Below are 22,818 nucleotides of genomic sequence, written 5' to 3'. Positions count from 1 at the left end.
TTATGTCTGGTCAACGGAAGGTATAACCCTTGCACCTTGTGTTTCATTTAATCATTTCATTTTATCTTGGTTAACTTATGTGTAGGACATTGAATATTTCTAATTTCAAGGATTATTGCCAGCCATTGAAGATTTATTGCTTGGAGTTGACAAAAAGTTCTGTATTAGGCACGTGTATAATAATTTCAGGTAAACAATTAAAAGAGCTTATGTGGAAGATAGTAAAAGCAACTTATCCACAAGGGTGGGAGAAAAATATGAAAGAAATGAAGAACATTAATAAAGAGACATTCAAGCACCTCCTAAAAATTCCCCCAAAATATTGGAGTAAGTCAATGTTTTCCTTCTAATCTAAGACTGATGTGGTTGTAAACATGTTTGAAATATTTAATAGTGTTATTATGGGACCTAGAAAAAATTGTTACTATAATGGAAGACATAAAGGTGTATTTAATGAAAAGGTAGGTTGAGTATAGAAACAAGGCCACATTGTTGACTGGAGATATACTGTCAAATATACAGAAAATGTTACAAAAAATAAAGCAAAATTAAGATGATGGTTGCTAAGATATAACTTTTATCATACTTTGACTTTTTAATATGGTTCATTTTAGTACTCTAAGTTTTAAAATTAGTTCATTATAGTCCTCTAATTTTTTTTAATATAGTTCGTTTTAGTCCTTTAAGTATTTTAAAATAAAGTATAATAGTCCTTTAATATAATCTCAAATTACAACTTACTCTTATTTTTCTGTTTGTAAGATGGTTTGGAAAACATATGTTTGATGTTCGACATATCAAATTTAAGGAAGATAAATTTGTGGTGAATCTTGAAGCAAAAGAATGTTCCTGTAGAATATGGATGATTACTAGAATACCTTATTGTCATTCTATTGTTTGCATGAATCATGTTAATCTCAATCCTGCAAATTATATTTCTATTTATTATAGGAAATAACATTATGTAGTTGTTTACCAATCTGTCATACATCTAGCAAATGGACCCAATTTGTGGGAATCCACTGAGTACCCTGACATCTTACCCCCACCAATAAAAAAACAACCTGGGAGGGTAAAAAAGTCAAGGAATAAAGATGCAGCTCAGAAGGTTGTTGAAGGGAACAAATTGAGTAGGAAAGGAATAACAATTAAATGTAGCAAATGTAGAGTAACTGGCCATAACAAAGTTATTTGCAAGGTTACACAACCTGCTAGAACAGAGGCACCAACAACTTAGGCTCAAAGTTCAAGCACTTCTCAAGTTCCAATTGGTAGTCAAACAAGGAGGAAGATGTGTACTCGAAGGCATCAACTTAGTTAAATGTATTATGTGGAGACAATGCATTATTTTTCTCTACGTTTTGTGTTTGTGGTTGGATGACATTTTCTGTAGGACTTCTATTTTATCTCTATTGTTTTGTTATTATTATAACAATATAGTTTAATCAATATTTTTATTCTCATTGTACTTTCTTATTTTGACATCCATATTCCAAGATAAATACATATGCTAAAAATATTATTTCATTAAAAATAAAACAACCCATATAAAGCAATAACATAACAGAAGGACCATAACTTAATCAAAGCACTCTTTCATAGTATATTTACAGAAATTTTATCCCTAAAAAACATTGATTTTCTGCTAAACAATGTAAATAACAACAACACATTACTAATATATTAATAACCACACTAATACTTAAAATACAACTTAAAATATTAATCTTTTTCTTGCTAATTTTGAGTGAGTTCTGGAGATGCAAAATTCTTCTCCTTTACCTCGATACAACAATTTCATTATCTTCAACTTCATCGTCTTCTTTCCACTTGAAAAATCCACAACTCTTCAATCTTTTTCTACATCCTCAAAAACTATTTCCTATATTTGTTGTTGTTATTGCTATGCAATAAATGCTCTTCACACTACAAGAACAAAATGGATGACCAACCCATCTGCGAGCAGACATCGTCGAAGATTATTAGTCCATGAAAGCTCCACCATCGGCTTTGTTGATTCAAAAAGATATAGAACCCTAACTCGTATGGAAGGAGATGACCCATAATATAACATAAGACATCATTATTAGGTTATGTAACCGAACTAACGAAAAGAACTAACGTAGGAAAAAAAACAATACTTCAAGAACAAAATTGAATAAAAAAAACTTAGAGAATAAAACTGAATTTTATCCTTAAATTAAGGGACGAAAAAACTAATTATATCTTTTTTTTCAATTTTTAACTTAATCATATTTATGTAGATAATATTATATTTTATTATCATTTTACTTTATTTTTTAGCATAAAAATATTCATTCAATAATAATTAAAAAAAGTATTCAAAACTTATAAAATAAATTATAAACAAGTAAATAAGTTAAGCTCAAGCTTTAAAATTGTTAATCAAGTTAAGATCAAGCTTTACATTTGACTCATTCAAATAAATGAGTCAAAGTTAAACATTTATTTTCTTTTATAAATTAATTTTAAGCTTTAAATACTTGGCTTGGTTAGTTCCATTTTCATTAAAGTATTGAGGATGGAACACTAAAAAAAGCAATTCTATTAGGTTAAGGGAGAGACAATGTCCATATTTTCAAGGAAAGAGTAAGAAAATATTGGTGTTTTTTTTATTATTCTAGTATCTATAATGATTTGATTTTGTAAGTAAGAAAGAAGTATAAAAATTGTAGCAAAAAATGAATATAAGAATAATTGCTTTTCTTATATTATAGTATCGATAAGAACAAGTATTTATAAAAGAATGCAAGGAAGTTAACTGCAAATAAAACTACCTAACTAAATTACAACAAATTTAATTGAATAATAATTATAATTATATTATTTATATCCATAATACTCACCCCAAGATGGCAGAAAAATATTATTTATTCCCATCTTAGACAATAGAATATTAAATGAGGACTTGGACAAATGTTTAGTTAAGAGATCTGACAACTGATGTCAAGAACGAACATAAAGTAGTTGAAAGGTTCCATCATTCACTTCTTATCATACAAAGTGACAATTGATCTATATGTACTTGATACGTTCATGAAATGTAAGGTTGTTGGCAATATATATCTCAGCTTTATTATCACAATAAACATGAATTGCTTTAGGAACAATGTCAAAATTAATAAGAAAGTGAGATAACATGTAATTTCACTTGTAACAATTGTTAGAGATTGGTATTCTGCTTTGGCAAATGATCTGCATATGGTTGTTTGCTTTTTAGATTTCCATGAATATTAAACACAGTAGTTGGTTGTGGACCTTTTAGTGTTAGGACATGTTGCTGAATTTGAATCAATATAGGCTTATAAATGAATGTCAGAATTAGTTTTAAAAAAATATCCATTGACCAAGTGTGGTTTTAATTTATTGCAATAGTTGATGAGTTGCATCAAGGTGACCACTATGAAGGTTTGAAAGATATTTACTATGTCTCTAAACAACAAAACATGTATATGGTCTTAAATATGATCAAATATAATAGGCAACCAATCAATCGTCTATAGATCCCTGGGTCTAATAGAGGGGTTCCATCTAGTAATTTGTGTTTCAAATTTGGTTTTATTACCCAATAAACTAATATCCTCTAATGGAGTGTATACTTCCTCTGTGATAGAAAAATGCCACGTTTTGACTAAGTAATTTCAAGACCCAAAAATAATTGTAATTTGTTAAGATCCTTCAACTTAAAATGATTCTGGAGATTGGATTTGATTTCAAAAAATCAAGAATGAGTTAGGGCTAGTCAAGATGATATTATCTACATAAACTAGTAATGTAATAAAAGAATTATCATGTCCCTTGGTAAACAGAGAGTAAACACTACGAGATTGTTTAAATCCACATTGTTCTAAAGTAGTTGTCAATTTAGTAAACCATTGTCATGAAGATTGACACAAACTATTAATAGATTTATGTAATTTGCAGGCCAACTTTTCCTCTTTACTAGGAAGATTATAAGGAACCTGATAGCTTGGGGGAAGATCCATGTAGATATCTTCAACTAAATTACCATGCAAGAAAGCATTATTGATGTCCAATTAAGCAAGATGCCAATTTTTTATGGTTGCTAAGGATAGAAACACTTGAGCAAGAGAATGTCTCCAAGACATCAAGCCCCAATTTGTTGAGTCAAACCCTTTGCTACCAAATGGGCTTTGTATATGTATATAATACCATCTACAATATGTTTTATCTTGTATACTTAATGACAACCAACGTATACTTGTTTGGTGGGAGTGGAACAACACTCCAAGTGGTGTTGTTTTCCATAGCATTTAGATTTTCCTTCATAGCATATTTTCACCATAGAGATTTAATACCCTAAGCATAGAAAGTTTACTATAGTCAAGGTAATCAGAGATAGGAAATTTAGTCGAGGATGATTGTTTCAAATGATAGCAGTGAAAATCCCTTAGATAGGTAGGTCTGTTGTGAGTCCTTGTTGATCTTCTTCGTACCAAATCATTGGACGTAGATGAAGACGGCATGATTTGAGAAGTAGGTGCAAGTTGTAGGATGTTGGCTATATTTGACTCGTCATGAACAAGAAATGGAAGTATAACTTCGGGAAACAAGTCAATAGGTTCAACATCTCTTGATACAAAGATGGTGTTCTTAGAAAGATCTTATAAATTGTATCCTTTTTGTGATCTTGATGATAACCAATGAAGACAACTACTATGCCTCAAGGAGAAAAATTGTGTCTTGCAGATAGCAAGGTTGATGCATAACACAAACATTTAAAGACTGAAATATGGAATAGTCTAGCTCTTTTTTTGTTCAAAAGGAAAAAATGGTGATTTATGTAACACCCTTATTTTATTAATTATTAATTTTATACTTGATGTGAGTTGTTAATGCATGTTACTTGAAATTAGGAGAGTTTTAGATGTGCGAGTTGCAGGATTTTTCGCTGTAGCGAGAAATCAACATCTAAAAATAGACATTCTAGTGCTCTCTCACTGTAGCTAGAATCTTCTCACTGTAGTGAGGATGCTTTCGCTATAGCGAGGAACTCTTGCTGTAGCTAGAATGACAGACAACAAAGTGCAATTTTGTCTGGTTTTTTCGTTGTAGCGACAATTGGCTCGCTATAGCGAGAATATCATAAGTTGAGGGTATTTAAGGGTTTCCAAGTTAAGAAATTTAGATTATAATCCAAGTCACGACTCCTATACGTTATCTCTGACTTCTCTCCTCATTTTCTCAGCAAATCCTTGGAAAACCCCAACTTTTCTCCGATCAAAGTCTCGAAGATCACTTCCCTTGCTCTTTGGTAAGTTTTTGAAGCTTGGTTCTCCATTCCTTTGGTTATTTTCTTGATTCTCCTTCTCTAAATGAGGTCTCTTGTGATATTTAGGAAGAACCTAACATTTTGAACAAGAACCCTCAAAAACCCTTTACTAAACCTCCATTTCAAAGTAAGGAGAGCTCTATTTTACTATCAATAAAGTGTTATGTTTGTATTCATGAAAATGTTATGATGAAATGCATGATTTTGAATGTATTTTGGATGAGAACGTGTTTTTGTTATGTTTGAAGCATGTTTTGTAGTGTTTAATGAAGTGTATGATAATTGATTTGAGTGTATATGCATGTATGTGGTGGACTGAGTTTGAGGGGACTAACTCTCGATAATAATTGGATGATGTATGATATAATAATGAAACTAGAGTAAAATAGAGAGATAAAAGTGTGAATAATATATTAGTAAACAGAGAATGGAAAATATAGAGATAAAATGGGAAAATACAGATAAAAGGAAATGAAATAAGAAAAGAATATGATAAGGACGATTATAGATAGTTCAGAGGTACACTGAAAGTGTGGAAGAGGAAGAAGACTGAGAAGTCTTGGGGAAATGAGGGTGGTGGATGCTCCTCTTGAATTACGCAACACAAATAAGAGTAGGAGCACCACAGACCTCACACTCATTTCCTGACTAATACTCCTGACCATGCTTTTGCTAAAAGGGGTCGGGTCGGCACACGTTGTATCCGTGTAGCTGCGGCTATCCAGTGACTATCTATGCTAAGGAAGACCTCAAAGGATCTCAGGGGCAGTGAAAGTGAAATGAGAACCCTGAGTATTAAGAGAGAGATGAAAAATAATAAGTTGAACACTTAAAGATTTTTGCGAGTACATGAGTATGATTTTGTAACATGATTGATTATTGTATGATCTTTGTTTTACAATGTGACAAATTGTGAATGTATACTTAGCAATATGAATAGAGACTCATCCTTACGTAAACCTTTCAGGGAATCCAGATGACAGCATCACTCGACAACATTAAATTAGTAGATATTTTTGTAACAAATAGGATGAATTATATATTTAACGAGTACTAGAGACTTAGTTTCTTTAGAATTATTGTATATGATAGTGAGGTATCTAGTGAGATGGTTATGATAGAAATGAAACTAGCCTTTAGTGTTCCTTTTGATTTTCTTGTACATAGAATCCATCATACTCTTTGTATATATATCTTCCCTGGTACTATGAGGACTTCAGCAACAATGACTTATCTGGTCACATATCACGACTATGATCACTTTGGGAGACCATCGCGATGGACATTCGAGCGGATTACGGGTACCCAGGTCACTGTAGATCCGGGTGATTTATATCTTGACTCAAATGACGATCTGGATGCGGAAGACATAACAATGATAGAGGGTTGGCACAGGGATGACTAGTGTCACTTGGTCATGTGATGGACAGACTGCTCATTAGGACCTATATTATTTTGAATAGATAGTCCTAATGTATTTTGGTAACTTTTATAAATATTTGTAATTATTGATATATTTCTGTATATTATGAGAACACTGAAGAACCATGATATTTTGATATTTTTCTTAAATTAGTTTAATTATTATGATTTTATTACTTAAGCTCTTGTAATTGTTTAGAAACAATTGAACAGAATATACAATTAATACATTATCATATTTAACCATTAATATAATTTAACTTATTTTCCATTTTATTCCGAATTTATACCCTTATCATGGTAATTAAAAATTAAGGATGTTACAATTTATAATGCAATATCAGATAGGGTAATTTATTAATGATATATGCAACAACAAACACAATCACCCCTAAAAAGATAAAGGAATGTGTGATTGAAAAGCTAAGGATCTAGCAACCTTTAAACAATATTGGTGTTTTATATCAATAATGAAATTCTATTGAGGCCTCTCCATACATGAGTACTGATGAATGACACCACTTGCAGCAAAGAAATCAATCATGTAAAATTCTTAAGCATTATCAGACCTAAAGCTTTTGATATTGGTATAAAATTGTATTTCAACATGCAAAAAAAAAATTATATGTAGTGACAACCTTAAATTTGTGTTTAAGAAGGAAAATTCATGTAAACCTACTATGGTCATCAACTCAAGTTAGAAAATAACTTTGTCCATTATATGTAGTAGTTGAAATAGTCCCCATATGTTAGCATGTATCAAATCAAATAAATAAGCAACAAATTTATTATGTGCATTGAAAGATAATTTGTTTTGTTTTGCTAAAGGATAGATGGAACAATGAAAAGAAGAATTTTAGATGAAACAAAATTGTTTTTTCTATTCATTATGTCGAAAACTTTTGAAGATGCATTACCAAAATGAGAATTCCAAGTATAATGGGAATTTTCATTTATAACCAAATTACAAGTACTAGAAAAATATCAAACATGTCAATCATGATGTGAATTATGAAAAATATATAAAGTTAATCTTGAACAACATCCTTGCCAATCGTCTTCAAACACTTGGTGTCCTGAATGAAAAAAAAATACTTAGTATGGAAAACAATATTGCAATCATAAGAATTTAAAAAAAAATTAGAGATAACTTATTAAATTTTAAATAGGTATGTAAAGTACATTATGAATTAACAAATTAGGTAATAGTTCAATGCTACCAATATCATCACAGATACCTTTGCGGAATTCAGAACTGAAACAAAAGAATTTTGTAATGGTTGAAATGTATAGAATAAATTTTGAACATAACATGTATGAGACATTGCTCTTAAATCTAATATTCAAGAGTGGGGTGAATGTGAAAAGGAATGGAGGTGAACATCATTGAAAGATGAATTAGGTTGATTAAAATATAATTGTGATGCTTACTATATGGGTACGATACTGGGTATAAGTATGAGATATGAAATTTTTTTTAAAAAAAGTAGGGTACAAGTACGTCTATTAAAAAATTATATATAAAATAAAAGCACACAAAATTTAGTATATTATACATTATGTAACATAAAAGAGTCATACATTATTCCATAAAGATAATAAAACATCTTACAAATACGAAATTACAATACTTAAGCTGTTCAACATAACATAACAATATTAAAACATAATTAAGAAAATTAAATTCTAACATTGTCAATCTCATTATTTTCTATCCTATCATCAGTGAAAATAACTGCCTCCAAATCCAATTCATCAAGAGAAAGACTAGCAACTTCAAGTGGATCTCTTTCATCTTAACCAATATCTCACATTTTAGTCTCACCCTTACTATAATTTTTACTTTTCCTTGAGAAAAGATGAAGATTTATGTGTACAAATACTAAATCTTTAGCTCTTTTAGGATTAAGCCTATTTCTTTTCAAAGGGTGGATAAAGGAATAGGTGTAACGCCCCTAATTTTGTAATATTAATTTATTGTTATTTATATAAATCTATATATATATATATATATATGTGTGTGTGTGTGTATTTTGGATATATGTTGTGGATGTGTGTATATATATATATATATATATATATATATATATATGTATACATGATTGGATAGGCTATAAATAGGCTAACTGCCTAAGTGCAGGGTGTAATATTGGGCTGTTCTCGCTGCAGCGAGAGGATTCTAGCTGTAGCAAGAGAGCCCTGGGAGGAAGGATTGAAACTGTCACCTTCTCACTGTAGCGAGAGACGTCTCGATGTAGTGAGAAAGCGACAGTTTGGGGTGCAGTCTCGCTGTAGCGAGATTCTACAGAAATCAGGGTACAGTTTCATCTGATATTATCGCTGCAGCATAAGGGTGTGTCGTTGTAGCGAGAGTGTCGCGATCAGAAAATGATTTAAAGAGGATTAGGGTTTGGGGAGGGTTATTTCTCCCTCTCCCTTCAAATTCCCTTCGATCCTCTTATTCTCAAACCCTTTTCTACCGATTATATTGCCTCCAAAGCTGTTCGGAAGATTGATTAAAGGTTAAATTCGTGTGAGGAACGCTTGGAGGTGAGTTTTAATGATTAGGGTTTCCGTTTTTCAACCCTATTCTATGTTTTTGTGGTTTCCTTGGGTTCTCATGGATTTCTTCCATGTGTTTAGGCTGTAATCTGTATAGGGAACACGTCTGTGGTCGAATCCGAGTGCGAGTCTTCAATCTTAGATAAGGGGGGACTCTACTTATCTCAAATGTAATATAATTCTTGTGTGTTTTGTTAATTAATGCAATGTGACTGAGATAGAAAGTAGGAATTGCGTGTTTGATGAAAATTGGTGTGTAATGTGATGTGTGCTAGAATAGTTAGGCCCTGTGGGGGTGATTGTGTGTGATAGAATGCCATTGATTGGTAAATTAATGTTATTGTGAATAAATGAAGGCTATGTGCCGTATATTGTGGATAAAATGTGGGCTATGTGCCGAGTACTGTGAATTGAATATAGGCTGTGTGTCGTGTGCAAGCATGAATATTGCGTGTGTGATTGAAATGTATGTGAATGGGGCGTGAGCACCGTTGTAATATGCTATGAATGATTTAGCGATACACTGGGGGTGTGGAATATGAGGACGGCAGAAATACCTTGGGGAGGAGAGAGTGGTAGTGACATCGACTATGGAACGGGTGCATCATGGGCCACACATTATCTTCCTGACTAGACCTCTGACCACTATCTTTGCTGAGTAACCCGTGACTACCCACGTGGTATCCGTAAGGCGGGGGTAACCAGCAACCATTCATAGTGAAAATCTATGATATAGTGCCATAGTGGATGTGGTTGGCGTGCGTGCGCATGGGATTATTGTTAATTGTATTTTTGAATGTGAAATGTTGTTGGTGTCGTGAGTGCATTGATATTGAATGATATTGTTGTCTATGTTTGTTTTTGCATAAATGTATTGAATTTGATTTGGAGGTGAGACTCTATGCCCAGTTGTGTGTTTTGGTAGTATAGAGTACTCACCCTTATATTCATTTTTTAAGTAACCAAGACGATCAGCACCGGACTCAATGAAAGGGATGGATGGAATTGCTATAGGACTAGGATATAAATTTGAAAATAATGTATTTAAAAGGGTCCTATAGTAGTGCTTGATGAAGATTGTAAACCCTTTTTCTTATTTTGAAATATTTGATGAAACCATGGGTTGAGAACTTTATTTGAAATGGAACTTTTATTATGCCGAATTTGCAAAATTATTATTTAATGAATATTGAAAATAAGGTGTTACAATAGGTGCTCCAATTTCTTTCACAATAAAAAAAAGAGCATGATTGTGAAAGAAACTTCAAGGTAATGGACTGAAGATTAGAAATTATAGCTCCATACATAACCCACCGTTCCTTTGGTTTCAAGTTCCACCTATCTTGCAAAAAAATAAATTAGCCAAGCTCTATAGAAGCACTTGAGAATTTAATAAACTTAATAGTTGCCTTTAACCTTTCCTTTATCTGGAAAGTAACTTCTTAGACACTTATTTTTTTCTATGAAAACCTCATTATCCTTATGCGGTGAAACTCGATTTGGAGCTTCCTCAAGTCACTATCTACAATAATACCTATTATGCAAATTATAAAATATATAAATAAGCCAATTGGAACTTGAAAGAAAGGATAAATAAATACAAGAAGTAAATTAATTAAATTTTACTAAGAATTGAGTGAATGAGCCAAACAATTAAGAGGTATGTAACTTCTAGTTCATCTATCAATTAAGATGTCATAAACCACATCATAGAAGGATGAATGTCGATTCAACTCATTGCCCTCTTGTTGCTATATTGCTAATTTCACTTGCTCAATCATAAAATCTTATTTTTCATAAATTAAGTGAAGACTTGACTTATAAGTATCAAAAGAACGAAACATATCATACATGAGCTTTGTAAAGCTTAAAATATAATCAATTTTATCCCACTTGCTATCATTTAAAATTGTTTATTTCACAAACGTAATCTTCTAAACATCCTCCTCCTTATAGTGAAACCATTCTTCACTAATAATCATAAATTGAAGACCATAATTCTCAATCTTTTAAACATAATAATGGTTGAGGTAAATTTAGTGTCAACAATTATAAGTAGCTTTAAATGCACAATGTAACACCCTACATTTCTTTATCTTAAATATATTAATTTTATAAGATTTTAGAAAGAATAATTAACTTTTCCTTATAACAATTAGTCAAAATTTCTAAAGATAAAGTTTTTTATAACAGTAAATTCATATACCAAACAAACTTAAGAAAATAATTGTATGAAATAAATTACAAATTAATATTTATATATCATTATTCATAACATATCAAAATTTACAATTCATACTCATCCCCACGTATTGAGGACCTGAAACTATTCATGTATATCATGTCAGCCCTCAATCTTCACTAAGTCCTCAACGGTTAATTCATCATCCTCTCCAAGATAGGTGTCACCAGAGTCCGCCACCATTTCTATATATATCTTTCAAATGTATAGCTATTAGATCTTCCTAGCAAATCATGATCATAATAAGTAATTACATTATTCATAATCTGAGAAGGCCTTTCTATTCCATAGTACAGATAAAAAACTAAGAGACTAATGATGTTGACCATTGGTTGAGAACTTAAAAGGAACTGCATAATTATATATTACTTCTAATGTGTACTCCTCATCGTCTATGTTTCCTATGTTTCCTAAATACATAATTTAATCTACTACTAACATAAACACATACTATATCAATTTGCACGAGATGTGTTGTCATCTTTACTACTTGCAGAGTGGTATAAGGGTGAGCGTCTATTCTATTTTTACAATACAACACCAAAATATCATAACATTTATCATAACAATATCATGATTATACAATTAGATAACAATTTATACCACATTACCACACTTATATATCTCATTCATCACACACATTCACACAACCTTATTGACACTTCCATTCCCAAATTCGCACTTTAAGTGCATTGTAATTACAGTCATTCGATGCCTCCAGCAGTTTTCGAGGTCGTACTCAATCATATAAATAGTTGTCAGTTAGCTCATGCAATATGGATACAACACATGCAATCACGAGCCTCTGTGCAAAGGCATTGTTAGGAGTCTAGTCGAGAAACGAGTGTGAGGTCATGTGGCGCATTCACACTCAACAATAATATGTGCACAATCGCGAATGTCGTTCACCACCCTACGTTTTCTCGAGATTTCCTTATCGTCTCAGGACTTTATACCTTAGTATATCTTTGTAACTATTTACACCAATCCATTCTTGGCTCAATATTCATTCCACAATCCAATCATAAATCGTGCTTATTAGCACTTTCAAACTAATTCCATATTGCTCATCACTTGCTTATGATCTCAATTATCACATCATTCAACAAATTGTCGATGACATATTCATCATTTTCATACATATCTCAGCAATAAGGTCATATCACATCCAGTACATTCATCAAACTTGTTTAACTATAATATTATACTTTTTCATCATATATTTCATTTTTACACAGTATAATCAGTTAACCAAACATCAAACATATGCTTATTAACAATCTTTCTTCGTTAATACTTATTGCTCATACATATCTCATCAGAATTGCTATATAAACATACTTTCACGAACTTAACATATAACTTACATCATACAATGATAAAATAGAGTTCTCCTTATCTTATAATGAAGATCTAAACGGAGATTGATGATAAAAAACGTCCTAAAATAGCACTTCTACTTAGGATTGCCTAGAACAAACATATTTGGAGAATAATTGGTGTTTGAAGAAGTTTTATTTGAGAAAATGTAAGGAGAGTTTAGAGAAAAGGAAGGTGGGACATGAAATAGATTGAGAAATGAGTTTTCCATACATGAAAACTCTTAAATACCCTCAGAATTGCGACATTCTCACTATAGCAAGAGACTGTTGCTACAGCGAAAATATCAAACAAAATTTCACTCTGCTTTTTGTACTTTTTGCTACAGTGAGACTCTTCCGCTTTAGCGGGACTTCTCACTGCAACTGAGACAATCTTATCCACTTCTCTTGCTATAGTGAGATAGTTCTAGAATGTTCTAATTTCACCGCCTTATTCTCGTTATAACGAAAATTATCTTGCTATAGTGACACATTCTAGCTACAACGAGAATCTTATAGTTCTAACACTTCAAAACTCTCCTAACATCCCCTCACATTTATATTTATCATAACAATACAATTTTAATTAATATAAAAATAGGAATGTTACACATAAATTGATTAAACATGATTAGCCTTGTAGAATGATTTATGATAAAATTTCTAATGAAATAAGCATCATTAGCAACATTACAAATCTAATTACACTCACCATAAACAACCTCATTAGTTGATATATTTTTTGGTGCATAAATCTTTTTTAGAGCAAGATTTAATGCGTATACAACACATGGTGTCCAAAAAATATGAGGATGAATAGATTCAACAATTGATCTAGCTGCCTTGCAAACACAAGCATTATTAGTAGTAACTTGAACCACATTTTGTGATCCAACCTCATCAATTCAACTATTAGTTACTACACTTACACTATTTTTTGGCCAAGTATCTTTTATAAGCTGAAGTCACCTTAGAATGTCAGACTTTTTTCTTTGTGACATACTAATCCTTATTGCATTATGAGAAGGTAGAAGAAATCTCGAAATAGAAGTGTTTGTAATATATGTAAATGCACTAATAAAATAAGGATTTCTTGCAATATTGAATGACAAACCCGCATAATAAAACATTTTGGCTATTTTACATGATAAATGGTCTCTTACCTCGTTATTAAATATCTTTCTCAATGGCCCTTCAATTCTTCTTCTTTTCTTGCTCCCATCAACAGATACATCAGTTATAGGGGGTTTGAACTTGTAGTTTTAGTGGGCAAAAGAACTTGCACAAACTTCAATTTTTCACTAGTCTCTCTTTCAAGTTATTTAATCTCTTACAAATATTCATTTAACACATATAAACAAGTAGCTATCTCATGTCCTCTTCCTTTCAATAAATGAGATTTCACTCTAAAATAAGAACCCTTGTAGGTTCCTTGACAAAAGTTGCAATACTAACTTGCATTTTCTATGCCATCTTCTTTACTTTGTAGTAAATTTACAAAACCCTAGAGAAGATTTTCACCTTTAATTGATCCTATGGCAAATATTTTGCGCAAAGATGTCCCAAAATCACTACTAGACTGTTGTGATTACATCTGTTATAAAATAAATTAATAAACTTGAATTACTAATTTATTTTAAAATTCAAATCAAGTTTAGTGTTCCTAAAATGTACAAATATTTGGAGCAGATCAGAAAACATGCTTTATGGATAAAATCTAAATGTTTATATACGTCACAGAACCACATCCTCATCCCACACACAATTCATCTTAGATCTAAACTTATCTTTGAGCTAAGATGGAAAGCAAAGATGAAGCTACACGTCGATATGTGGGGAAAAAAAGAATTGAGTCAAACTTTTGAGCCCAAAAGAAAACCTAAAACTCTAATTATTTTTTTTCCAAAAATCTTCCTTCCTGTACCCACAACCCACAATGTACTCACATACCCATTTTTTGTACCCAAGTTTTTTTTTGCAATTTTTTTGAGTACGTACCGTACTTGATACATACCTCGTATTGATACTCCAAGGAAAGAAGCATACCCGTGCTTCAGAGGATGCTTAAGATTGAGTGGTCCAAAAAGTTAGTAGTTGCTTGCACTATACTTATGTAAGCTTTATATTTTGAGTAGGACCAATGTTGGAGACTTGGTTCACAATCATTGGCAACTGAGAAGACTTAGAGTGTGTCTTATAATTTGGGGGCAAATTAGGTAATCTGAAACACTTACCAATCGTGTGACCTTGAATTCTACAATAAGCACAAGTTGGTATATTTTTCTTTTGATTCTTTCCTTTGTGATTAGTCCCAAAATATTGTGTTCTTTGGACAACAAAAGCCATTTGGCAATCAATTGATGAAGAAGTAGTTATTGTAAAGTGAACTATTTCATTAAAGGTTAAAAAATAGATGAAGAAAGGGTTGCATGAATAAAAAAGGGAATGGGTAGTACCCCTCTTCTTTTCTCTATTAAGTAGTTGTTGTATCCCCTCCTTATCCCCTTCAATTTATTCACTGTTCACGATGTCCATTGCCAATTTTTTGTTGCCCTCAATTTGGTGGGGTGTTACTCATTTGAGAGAAATTTTCTATTTGGTTTTCTAAGGTATGCTTATAACTCGAATACATAAGAATGTTAGATCTTGACAAGTTCTTATTATTAAGGAATATATATTTTAGAGCTCTATGTATAGATCTAAGAATTTTATCATTGAAGTTACTTTTGAATCCCTGTTAAATATTATTGGTATTCAAAATTGTAGGCTTGCATTTTTCTCATAGTTCCAAAGTAATCCTATGAATCGAGTTAATTAGTCTTCATTGTTTGTGAGTAAATAATGATCATAGTGACTTATTTTTAATTATTATTCTAATTATTTATTATGTTATTATTGCTATAAAATTATTAACTTGATGAAAAAAGTCTTAAATTTATTTCTTGATAATGTGAAAGTTTATTAGGATGTGTATTTTGTTTAATTATATGATTTTATTTAGAAAAGTGTGAAAGAAGTTATTGTTTTAATTTTATTTGATGATATTTAATTATGACATATGTATTGAGACTTTTATTATTGAGAATAATGACCTATGTGCACCTAATTATACTTTGGGAGGAAATGACTACATGTTAGATGGAGCTACCAATGCATAGAGAGGGCTATCAACAAGATGAAGTTGCCCCTATCAAGATTGATTACAAGATTATGTATGCTAGAAGAGTACCCTTAAGGGAGAGGCTGCCCTTAGGACGAGAGAGCTATCAATGAGGTAGAACTACTTTAGACTTTGGTTCTCTCATGAGTGATTCTTATAACATTGTATTGATGCCTACTTTGATGATGTTTTAGAAAACTAAGATGATTTAATTCTAGTATATCTATACTGTATTATAGTACTCTTGTTTGAAATGATATTTTCTTAACAGTATAAAAATTTGTAAGATTTTGAGCATGATTAGACTCTTAATGGAGTGACTAGAATAAATTTCTTTTAAAAATGGTATGTTTAAGTAAGTTCTATGATTGCAAACTATTCGTGGGATATTTATTTCTATTTATTGTCATTGTGGTTATCATACCCTCATTGAGTTTATGTCTTACCTCCTATTTATATAATATTTATAAATCATCAAGTAACGAAATTGCAGGTTACTGGAACATTAGTCCATTTTAGTAGAATCTCCATTGTTTCAGTGGCATTCACACTTTTCAATTTATTTTGTTAAGTTTTAGACATTATGTTATTGTTATTCGTATTAGATATTTTAGTTTTGATATTATAATATATTGGAGTTTGATTGGTTTTGGTTGAGTTATAAATCAATCTTGACAGGTTATTATATTTTGGGATAAAGAAAATATAAATGAAACTTTGCTAAAATTTTGGCAAATTCATCCTATTACTTGATTGAAAAGATTTTTTGTCTTATGTGTTAGTTTCTAACTAGGTTTTCATGTCTCATCTTATAGGATTTCTCGCTCTGAACACAAAAGAAGAATGATGCTTGCAACAATTTCTTTGTTAACAGAGTTAAAAATCTAAGAGACAACAATATTGTTGTTGCGAACCCAAGCACTATAAGATGGATCAGGCTTAGGAATAGAAACATCATCGAACTGAGCTTGTTCTTGTCAAATAAGGCAACCAACACGAACAACTTCAAGTGTTATAGTTAGAACCTGTGAAATGTTGTGAAATAAGAACAATACCAAAACCATCAAAATGATGCAAGAATAATGGAATAGTAAGATCTTCTGTCGTAACAAAAAGAGGAGGAACAATCTCTAAGAAACAAAAAAAAAATTGATAAGAATGAAGAAACTTGCATGAGATACGGAAGTAAGAAAAATTTTTCCAATCAAAATTGTAGCAAAAAATGAATAAAAAAATAATTGATTTTCTTATATTATATTATCAATGGAGAACAAATGTTTATAAAGGATTGCAAGGAAATTTACTATGTATAAAATTATCTAATTAGATTACATTTAATTGAATGAAAATTGGAATTACATTATGGTAAATTCTATGGTACTAAGTAAAATGAGAGGGTATTCTATGTTTTCTCACACATAAAGTAATTATGATTGTTAATTTTATATTAATAGATGGTAGAGTCATTAATTTATTTTAAAAAATCATAAATATTCTTTAATTTCAAAGATATTTAAATAATTACAACTATCAATCTAGAGCAATTATTCAATGTTCCTCAAATTTAAGAGTGTTGTAACAAGTATTATTATATTATTTATATTTGTAAGGTAAAATCTACCGTATATCTTGTAATTGAGATGATTTGATACCTTTTTTATACGTAAAACAATATTGATCATTAATTTTATATTGATAAATAATAAAGTTAGTAATTTAGTTAAAAAAAGATGTTAATACTCTCTTATCTTTATATTAGACAAATCACAATCTAAAATCTAAAGAAGGTATTATATCTCTTCTTAAGTATATAGATACCACATCAAGCGCATATCCATAATAAAATGATTGTATTGGATTATTTTTTATTTTTTCTTCTTTGTTTTATTATCATAATTTTTTCTTTTTTATTGTAAAGTTCAAACATTTTTTCATGTTTGGATATGTACTCATTTATGTTTTTTCATACTTATCGAGGATTTTAGTTTTTCATATCATCTTTTATTATTAGTTTTATTACCTACTTGTTATTTTTTTTTTAAATTTATTTATGGTACACGTGTTTAGTTTAATATAATTAAAATTTAAAATTTAAAAACATTTATAAATTATTTTTAAAATTTATTTTATAGAAGATATAAAATTGTATTTAAAAATTAATTTTCAAATATAATTTATAAATGATTTTCAAAATTTAATTTCAAAATATATTAAATATACTCTCAAAAAATAATTTTCAAATATTAAAAAATGATGCAAATAAAAAAAATAGCAATGCCTGAGTAGCTCCATTTCTGCGGGCTCGGGCCTTGTTGGCCCTTCTTTTCTTCCCACGTTGACCCAAAGCAAAAATCGAACAAAATAAAAGAGGGTTAACAAGAATCAGACTCCAAGAACTGAAATAAGAGAGAGGGAAAGGGTAAAGAAAGAAAAGGGCTAAGAAGTGAAGTGATTGATGGCACTAGAGGAAGAAAGCGCAGTGAAGGAGCCTTTGGATCTCATTAGGCTCAGCCTTGACGAGCGTATCTATGTCAAGCTTCGTTCTGACAGAGAGCTTCGTGGCAAGCTTCATGTACTTTTTCACTCATTCTCCTTTACTCTGTTTCTTTCAGCTTCTACGCTCTTTTTGTGACTACCCATTAACGCTTAGGGTTTGTAATTGCGGTTTGGATGCTTTTTCTCACCTGGTTTTAAGATAATTGAAATATGGGCTCTGTATAGTTGTTGGAAAGTTTGTACCTTTCTGAGTGCCATAATCATATACCGTTTGTACGAATAATGGGTTGGTTACTGCTTGCCTGTAGGGATTGAATCTTTGTGGTTCCAACATTTGGTGTTTGGAGGGAATTGTTTGTTACAGAAGGAAAAATTGACAGTGTTTTGAACTAAAATTGAAAAAGAGAAGAAAGATTGGGAACGAAAAATGATATCTATGAGTTGTTAGTTTTGGGTAGGTGAAGAACTTTATGCGGACAATTGATGTAACTTGAACTTTTGGGGTTTCGAAATTGTTTATACTAAGTGGAATTTGAATGGTTAGCTGAGAGTAACGTATTGAAATGATTGTGTTTTTGTAAAGGTTCTTTTAGGGCTATAACTAATGTTTTCAACTAAGACAATGATCTGGTGCATTTTGCGAGGGTGAGTTGGTGCTTTTAATGCATGTGTTTATTTATTGGTCCTGCATTTCTATAAGACTGTAATGAGCTTGTAGTTTGGTTTACTGAAGGGTCCTATTTGAAACTAATCAGAGTTCAGAACGATTTTTACAAGTTACATGTCAGTCATTGATCCTGTTCGATTGACAGAAATTTCACTATGAAAAATATCTTAACTGCAGAGGTTTAAGATTTCAGTTTGTTATGAAAGTGGGTGATGAATGATGAGATCGCGATGTGCAATAATTTCAGTCAAATAATCTGTTTCACCATGTCAAAATAGCTGAACTGGAAGCAACCTCTACATCTCTCCAGTGCAATTCATTTGTCTGACTTGCAACTGGTTGCCTACTGTTATTTATAATCTAACAAATGGTATAATTTACTTAACTATTTAATGACTAAAAAACTATTAAACTTTGTGAGTTTTTAACTTTTAAACTTTCAGATCTGAACCTTAAAGGTTTTTTGCTTCTCCCATCTCCTGTGCAAAGTGTAAAGGCATTCTTTGATTGGGAAGTACTGAGATACCTGATGGATCAAATGTGTCAAAACATTGTACTTCAGCTAAAATAAGACTCTGTGTTTAAGTATTTTGGAGTCTCTGAGTAGGATTTTTATTTGAAGAAAAAGGACCTTAAATGAATTAAATTTGGATCTGATTAGCACTCAGCATATCCTTCCCCAAAAATTGGTTTACGGATTCATATTTGTTACATGGGCAAGACTTTTCTCTCTTCCCTCAACTATTTATCTACCACATAGCTTATAATTTGTCATCATAACTGGGGAATGCCATCTATTTGATACAAGTCTATTTTATCAAATTATTCTTCTTGGAAATAAACTTTTATTTCCAATTAAAATGGGATGATATAGAAAATATGCATTTCTTGATATTTAGGCTACATAAGTAAAATTTTGTAGAGGGAGAATTTGCTTAGAATTTTTGTATCTGCTTCCTTCCATTTCCTTTCTTTCCCCTTCTCATGCAGTCCCTTGGTGTTTATTTTGATCTTTAAGGTTTCATTGGCTTGATATGTTTTTTTTCATTTTCTCATTTTGTACTGGGTTTTCAATTTCAATTTGAAATTGCAGGCTTATGATCAGCATCTTAATATGATCCTTGGTGATGTTGAAGAAATTGTTACTACTGTGGAAATTGATGATGAGACTTATGAAGAAATTGTGAGGGTAAGTTATAATCAACAGAAAAGAAAATTACATTTGTATTCTTTTTCGGCTAATAAGTCATAGGACTGTGAATAGTTGCTGGAGGATTATAATAACTTAAGCTTATTTATGTTAATAGCATGTTGAGTGGCAGCATCCATGATTACCTGCTCCTGTTTAGGAAGAGACAGTTATACTTAGAAGTTAAAAACTTAAAAGGTTAAGGAGAAACATCGTTTAATGAAGTTTGGTTGTGTGAACGTCACTTGAAAATAACTATGGCCAAATAAACTGCTTATCAGTGAGTAATGTAGAGTAAAAAGCTAGACATTTTCAGATATTTTTTAATGCAACCATGGGCCTTCTGCTTTTTCCCACTATTGGCCTTGTTATTGCAGAATTTGGATGCTAACAAATCTGTATAGGGCCATTTGCTTGACTGACTTTCTGTTGGAGTAAAGTAAAAGTTGTCTTTCTTTAACAGTTATGTATCACAGATAAGGGAGGAGCACCTTTGGAAATTTGCTCATGTCTAGGGTGTGTCAAATGCATAGTTACAATCTTCAATCTGCTTCAACCATTGAATTGGTTGTCTAACAGAAGGAAAATGCATCCTACATTTATTTTAAGTTTGCTTTTCCTTGGATGATCTTTGGTTTTTCTTCTGATTGCAGACTACAAGGCGTACAGTTCCTTTCCTGTTTGTTAGGGGAGATGGGGTGATATTGGTTTCCCCACCGTTAAGGACTGCATGACATGGACCTACAAATTATGTGATCATTTTAATGACAATTGTCTGTTGATGAGATGTTACACCTTCATGAGTATCGTTGCTTATGATTAGATTAGTTCCTTAATTGGCATGTGTGCTAGAAATTTCTGTTTGACAGACAGTTTTCAATCATCTTTATAGCATATGACAAAATCATGGCTTGCTCATGAACACCGATTTTGGCTGCAAGTGTGGAGCCACTTATGAGCCACTTACATATAAGTGACTCCATAAGAGTAGGCCATGATTCCTGATTCGGTGTCTTTTCGTTGTGTTTGTTTACTTTTAGTTACAATAGGAGGGATGATTTGTAAGTTTGGTGTAGTCGCTTTAATCTTGCCGTTTTACCAAGAGGCGATTGCAGAAAGTAATACATTCACTTTAGGGGAAAAGTGAGTTAAGTTTTAGTCCCATGGATTGAAAATGAAAATGGTTGAGATTTGATTAAATCTAATTTTATTTATAATATCATTTTGCACAAAATTTTTGTGAAAATCATGAAAACATGTTATATAATTATTATAAAAATTTATAAACATTTTTTTCTATTAATAAAGAACTTTATTTTTGTCTTTGAAATAAAACATTGGTGTATTGAGTAAACTCAGAAGTCAAAAAATTATTAATTAAAACATGAATAAATTTTTTTAAGTTAAAAATAATTTACCTTATCAAATTTTAAAGAAGTAAAATGAGAATTTTTTATTTTTTTAAATAGATTAATATAAGTTATTTTTAATTTATAAAATAAATTTTATTTATTTTTTATATTTTTCTTATAAGAAATTTTTAGAAGTTTATCTACATTAGGACATTGTCACGATCTGCCATCCATGGGCTTTTTTTTTATTTTTTTAATGTTTTTTAAAAACAATTTTTTAAAATAATATTTTTTAAAAAATATGTTTCTTGTTTGGGTCATTTTTTTTACGTCAGCAATTATTTTATCTACCATATAAATAAAATTAATTTTTTTAAACTTTTTTAACTAAATTTTGTCTTCAATAAAGATAAAATTACACAATTGTGTTAGGTGTAAGTTTTGTCTATTATATATAGATAAAACTTATAAAATTGCATTATGTGTCATACTAATTCAACATTAAAAACTTAATTTAAAAGAGAGAATGAACGCATGTGGAAATCTTAATTAATGTTAATTAATAATAGTCGTTTCTGCATTTAAGATTATTAAAGTAATTTATTTGTTTAAAAATAATTAATATTTTTTATTCATTTTTCATATGTACCTATTTTGCTTTGTTTGACGTGTTTTTAAGTTTAATTATGAAAAATTAAATCTAATCATATAAGTTACCAGAGCAGTATTAATAAAAAAAATGAATGTTATTGGTGATAAGGAGAGAAGAAAAAAATTAATCATACTTATATTTTTCATATGCACTTATTCTCTCTCTTCTCAATTAAGTTTTGAAAATTGGATCAGCATGACACGTGATAAAATTATGTGAGTTTTGTTCATGTAGTAGACAAAACTTGTTACACATGATACATTTGCATAATTTTATCTTTGCTAAAGACGAAACAAAATAAAAAAATTAAAATAAATTAATTTTGTCTATATGATAGCCGAAACAAGTGTTGACGTGGCAAAAAAATCTCTAGATAAAAAATATGTTTTAAAAATATTATT

General features: G+C 30.7%; 1 protein-coding gene across 2 annotated transcripts; it reads left to right on the top strand.

The window, feature by feature from the left end:
* Nucleotides 1–1,069: 1,069 nt before the first annotated feature.
* LOC113868165 (sm-like protein LSM3A) lies at nucleotides 1,070–21,606 on the top strand. 2 transcript variants are annotated; one of them, XM_027503750.1, is made up of 4 exons: nucleotides 1,070–1,080; nucleotides 18,487–18,633; nucleotides 20,318–20,413; nucleotides 21,067–21,484. In XM_027503750.1, the coding sequence occupies exons 2-4, from the start codon at nucleotides 18,517–18,519 to the stop codon at nucleotides 21,145–21,147; spliced, it is 294 nt and encodes a 97-aa protein (XP_027359551.1). In that variant the 5' UTR covers nucleotides 1,070–1,080; nucleotides 18,487–18,516; the 3' UTR covers nucleotides 21,148–21,484. The 2 variants fall into 2 exon arrangements, with proteins under 2 accessions (XP_027359551.1, XP_027359550.1); XM_027503749.1 differs by lacking the exon at nucleotides 1,070–1,080 and having other exon boundaries at nucleotides 18,431–18,633; nucleotides 21,067–21,606.
* Nucleotides 21,607–22,818: the final 1,212 nt, after the last annotated feature.

Source organism: Abrus precatorius, unplaced genomic scaffold, assembly GCF_003935025.1.
Source record: "Abrus precatorius isolate BTA unplaced genomic scaffold, Abrus_2018 Scaffold5, whole genome shotgun sequence".
NCBI lineage: Eukaryota > Viridiplantae > Streptophyta > Magnoliopsida > Fabales > Fabaceae > Abrus > Abrus precatorius.
The sequence above is the reverse complement of the archived record's forward strand: the minus strand, read 5'-3'. Positions and strand labels throughout refer to the sequence as shown.

What these genes read in the sequence shown, in the direction of transcription:
- LOC113868165 (XM_027503749.1), top strand. Translation starts at nt 18,517, where the DNA reads ATGGCACTAGAGGAAGAAAGCGCAGTGAAGGAGCCTTTGGATCTCATT. An exon ending in AGCTTCGTGGCAAGCTTCAT is followed by an intron (nt 18,634 to 20,317) that starts GTACTTTTTCAC and finishes TTGAAATTGCAG; the next exon opens with GCTTATGATCAGCATCTTAA. An exon ending in CTTATGAAGAAATTGTGAGG is followed by an intron (nt 20,414 to 21,066) that starts GTAAGTTATAAT and finishes TTCTGATTGCAG; the next exon opens with ACTACAAGGCGTACAGTTCC.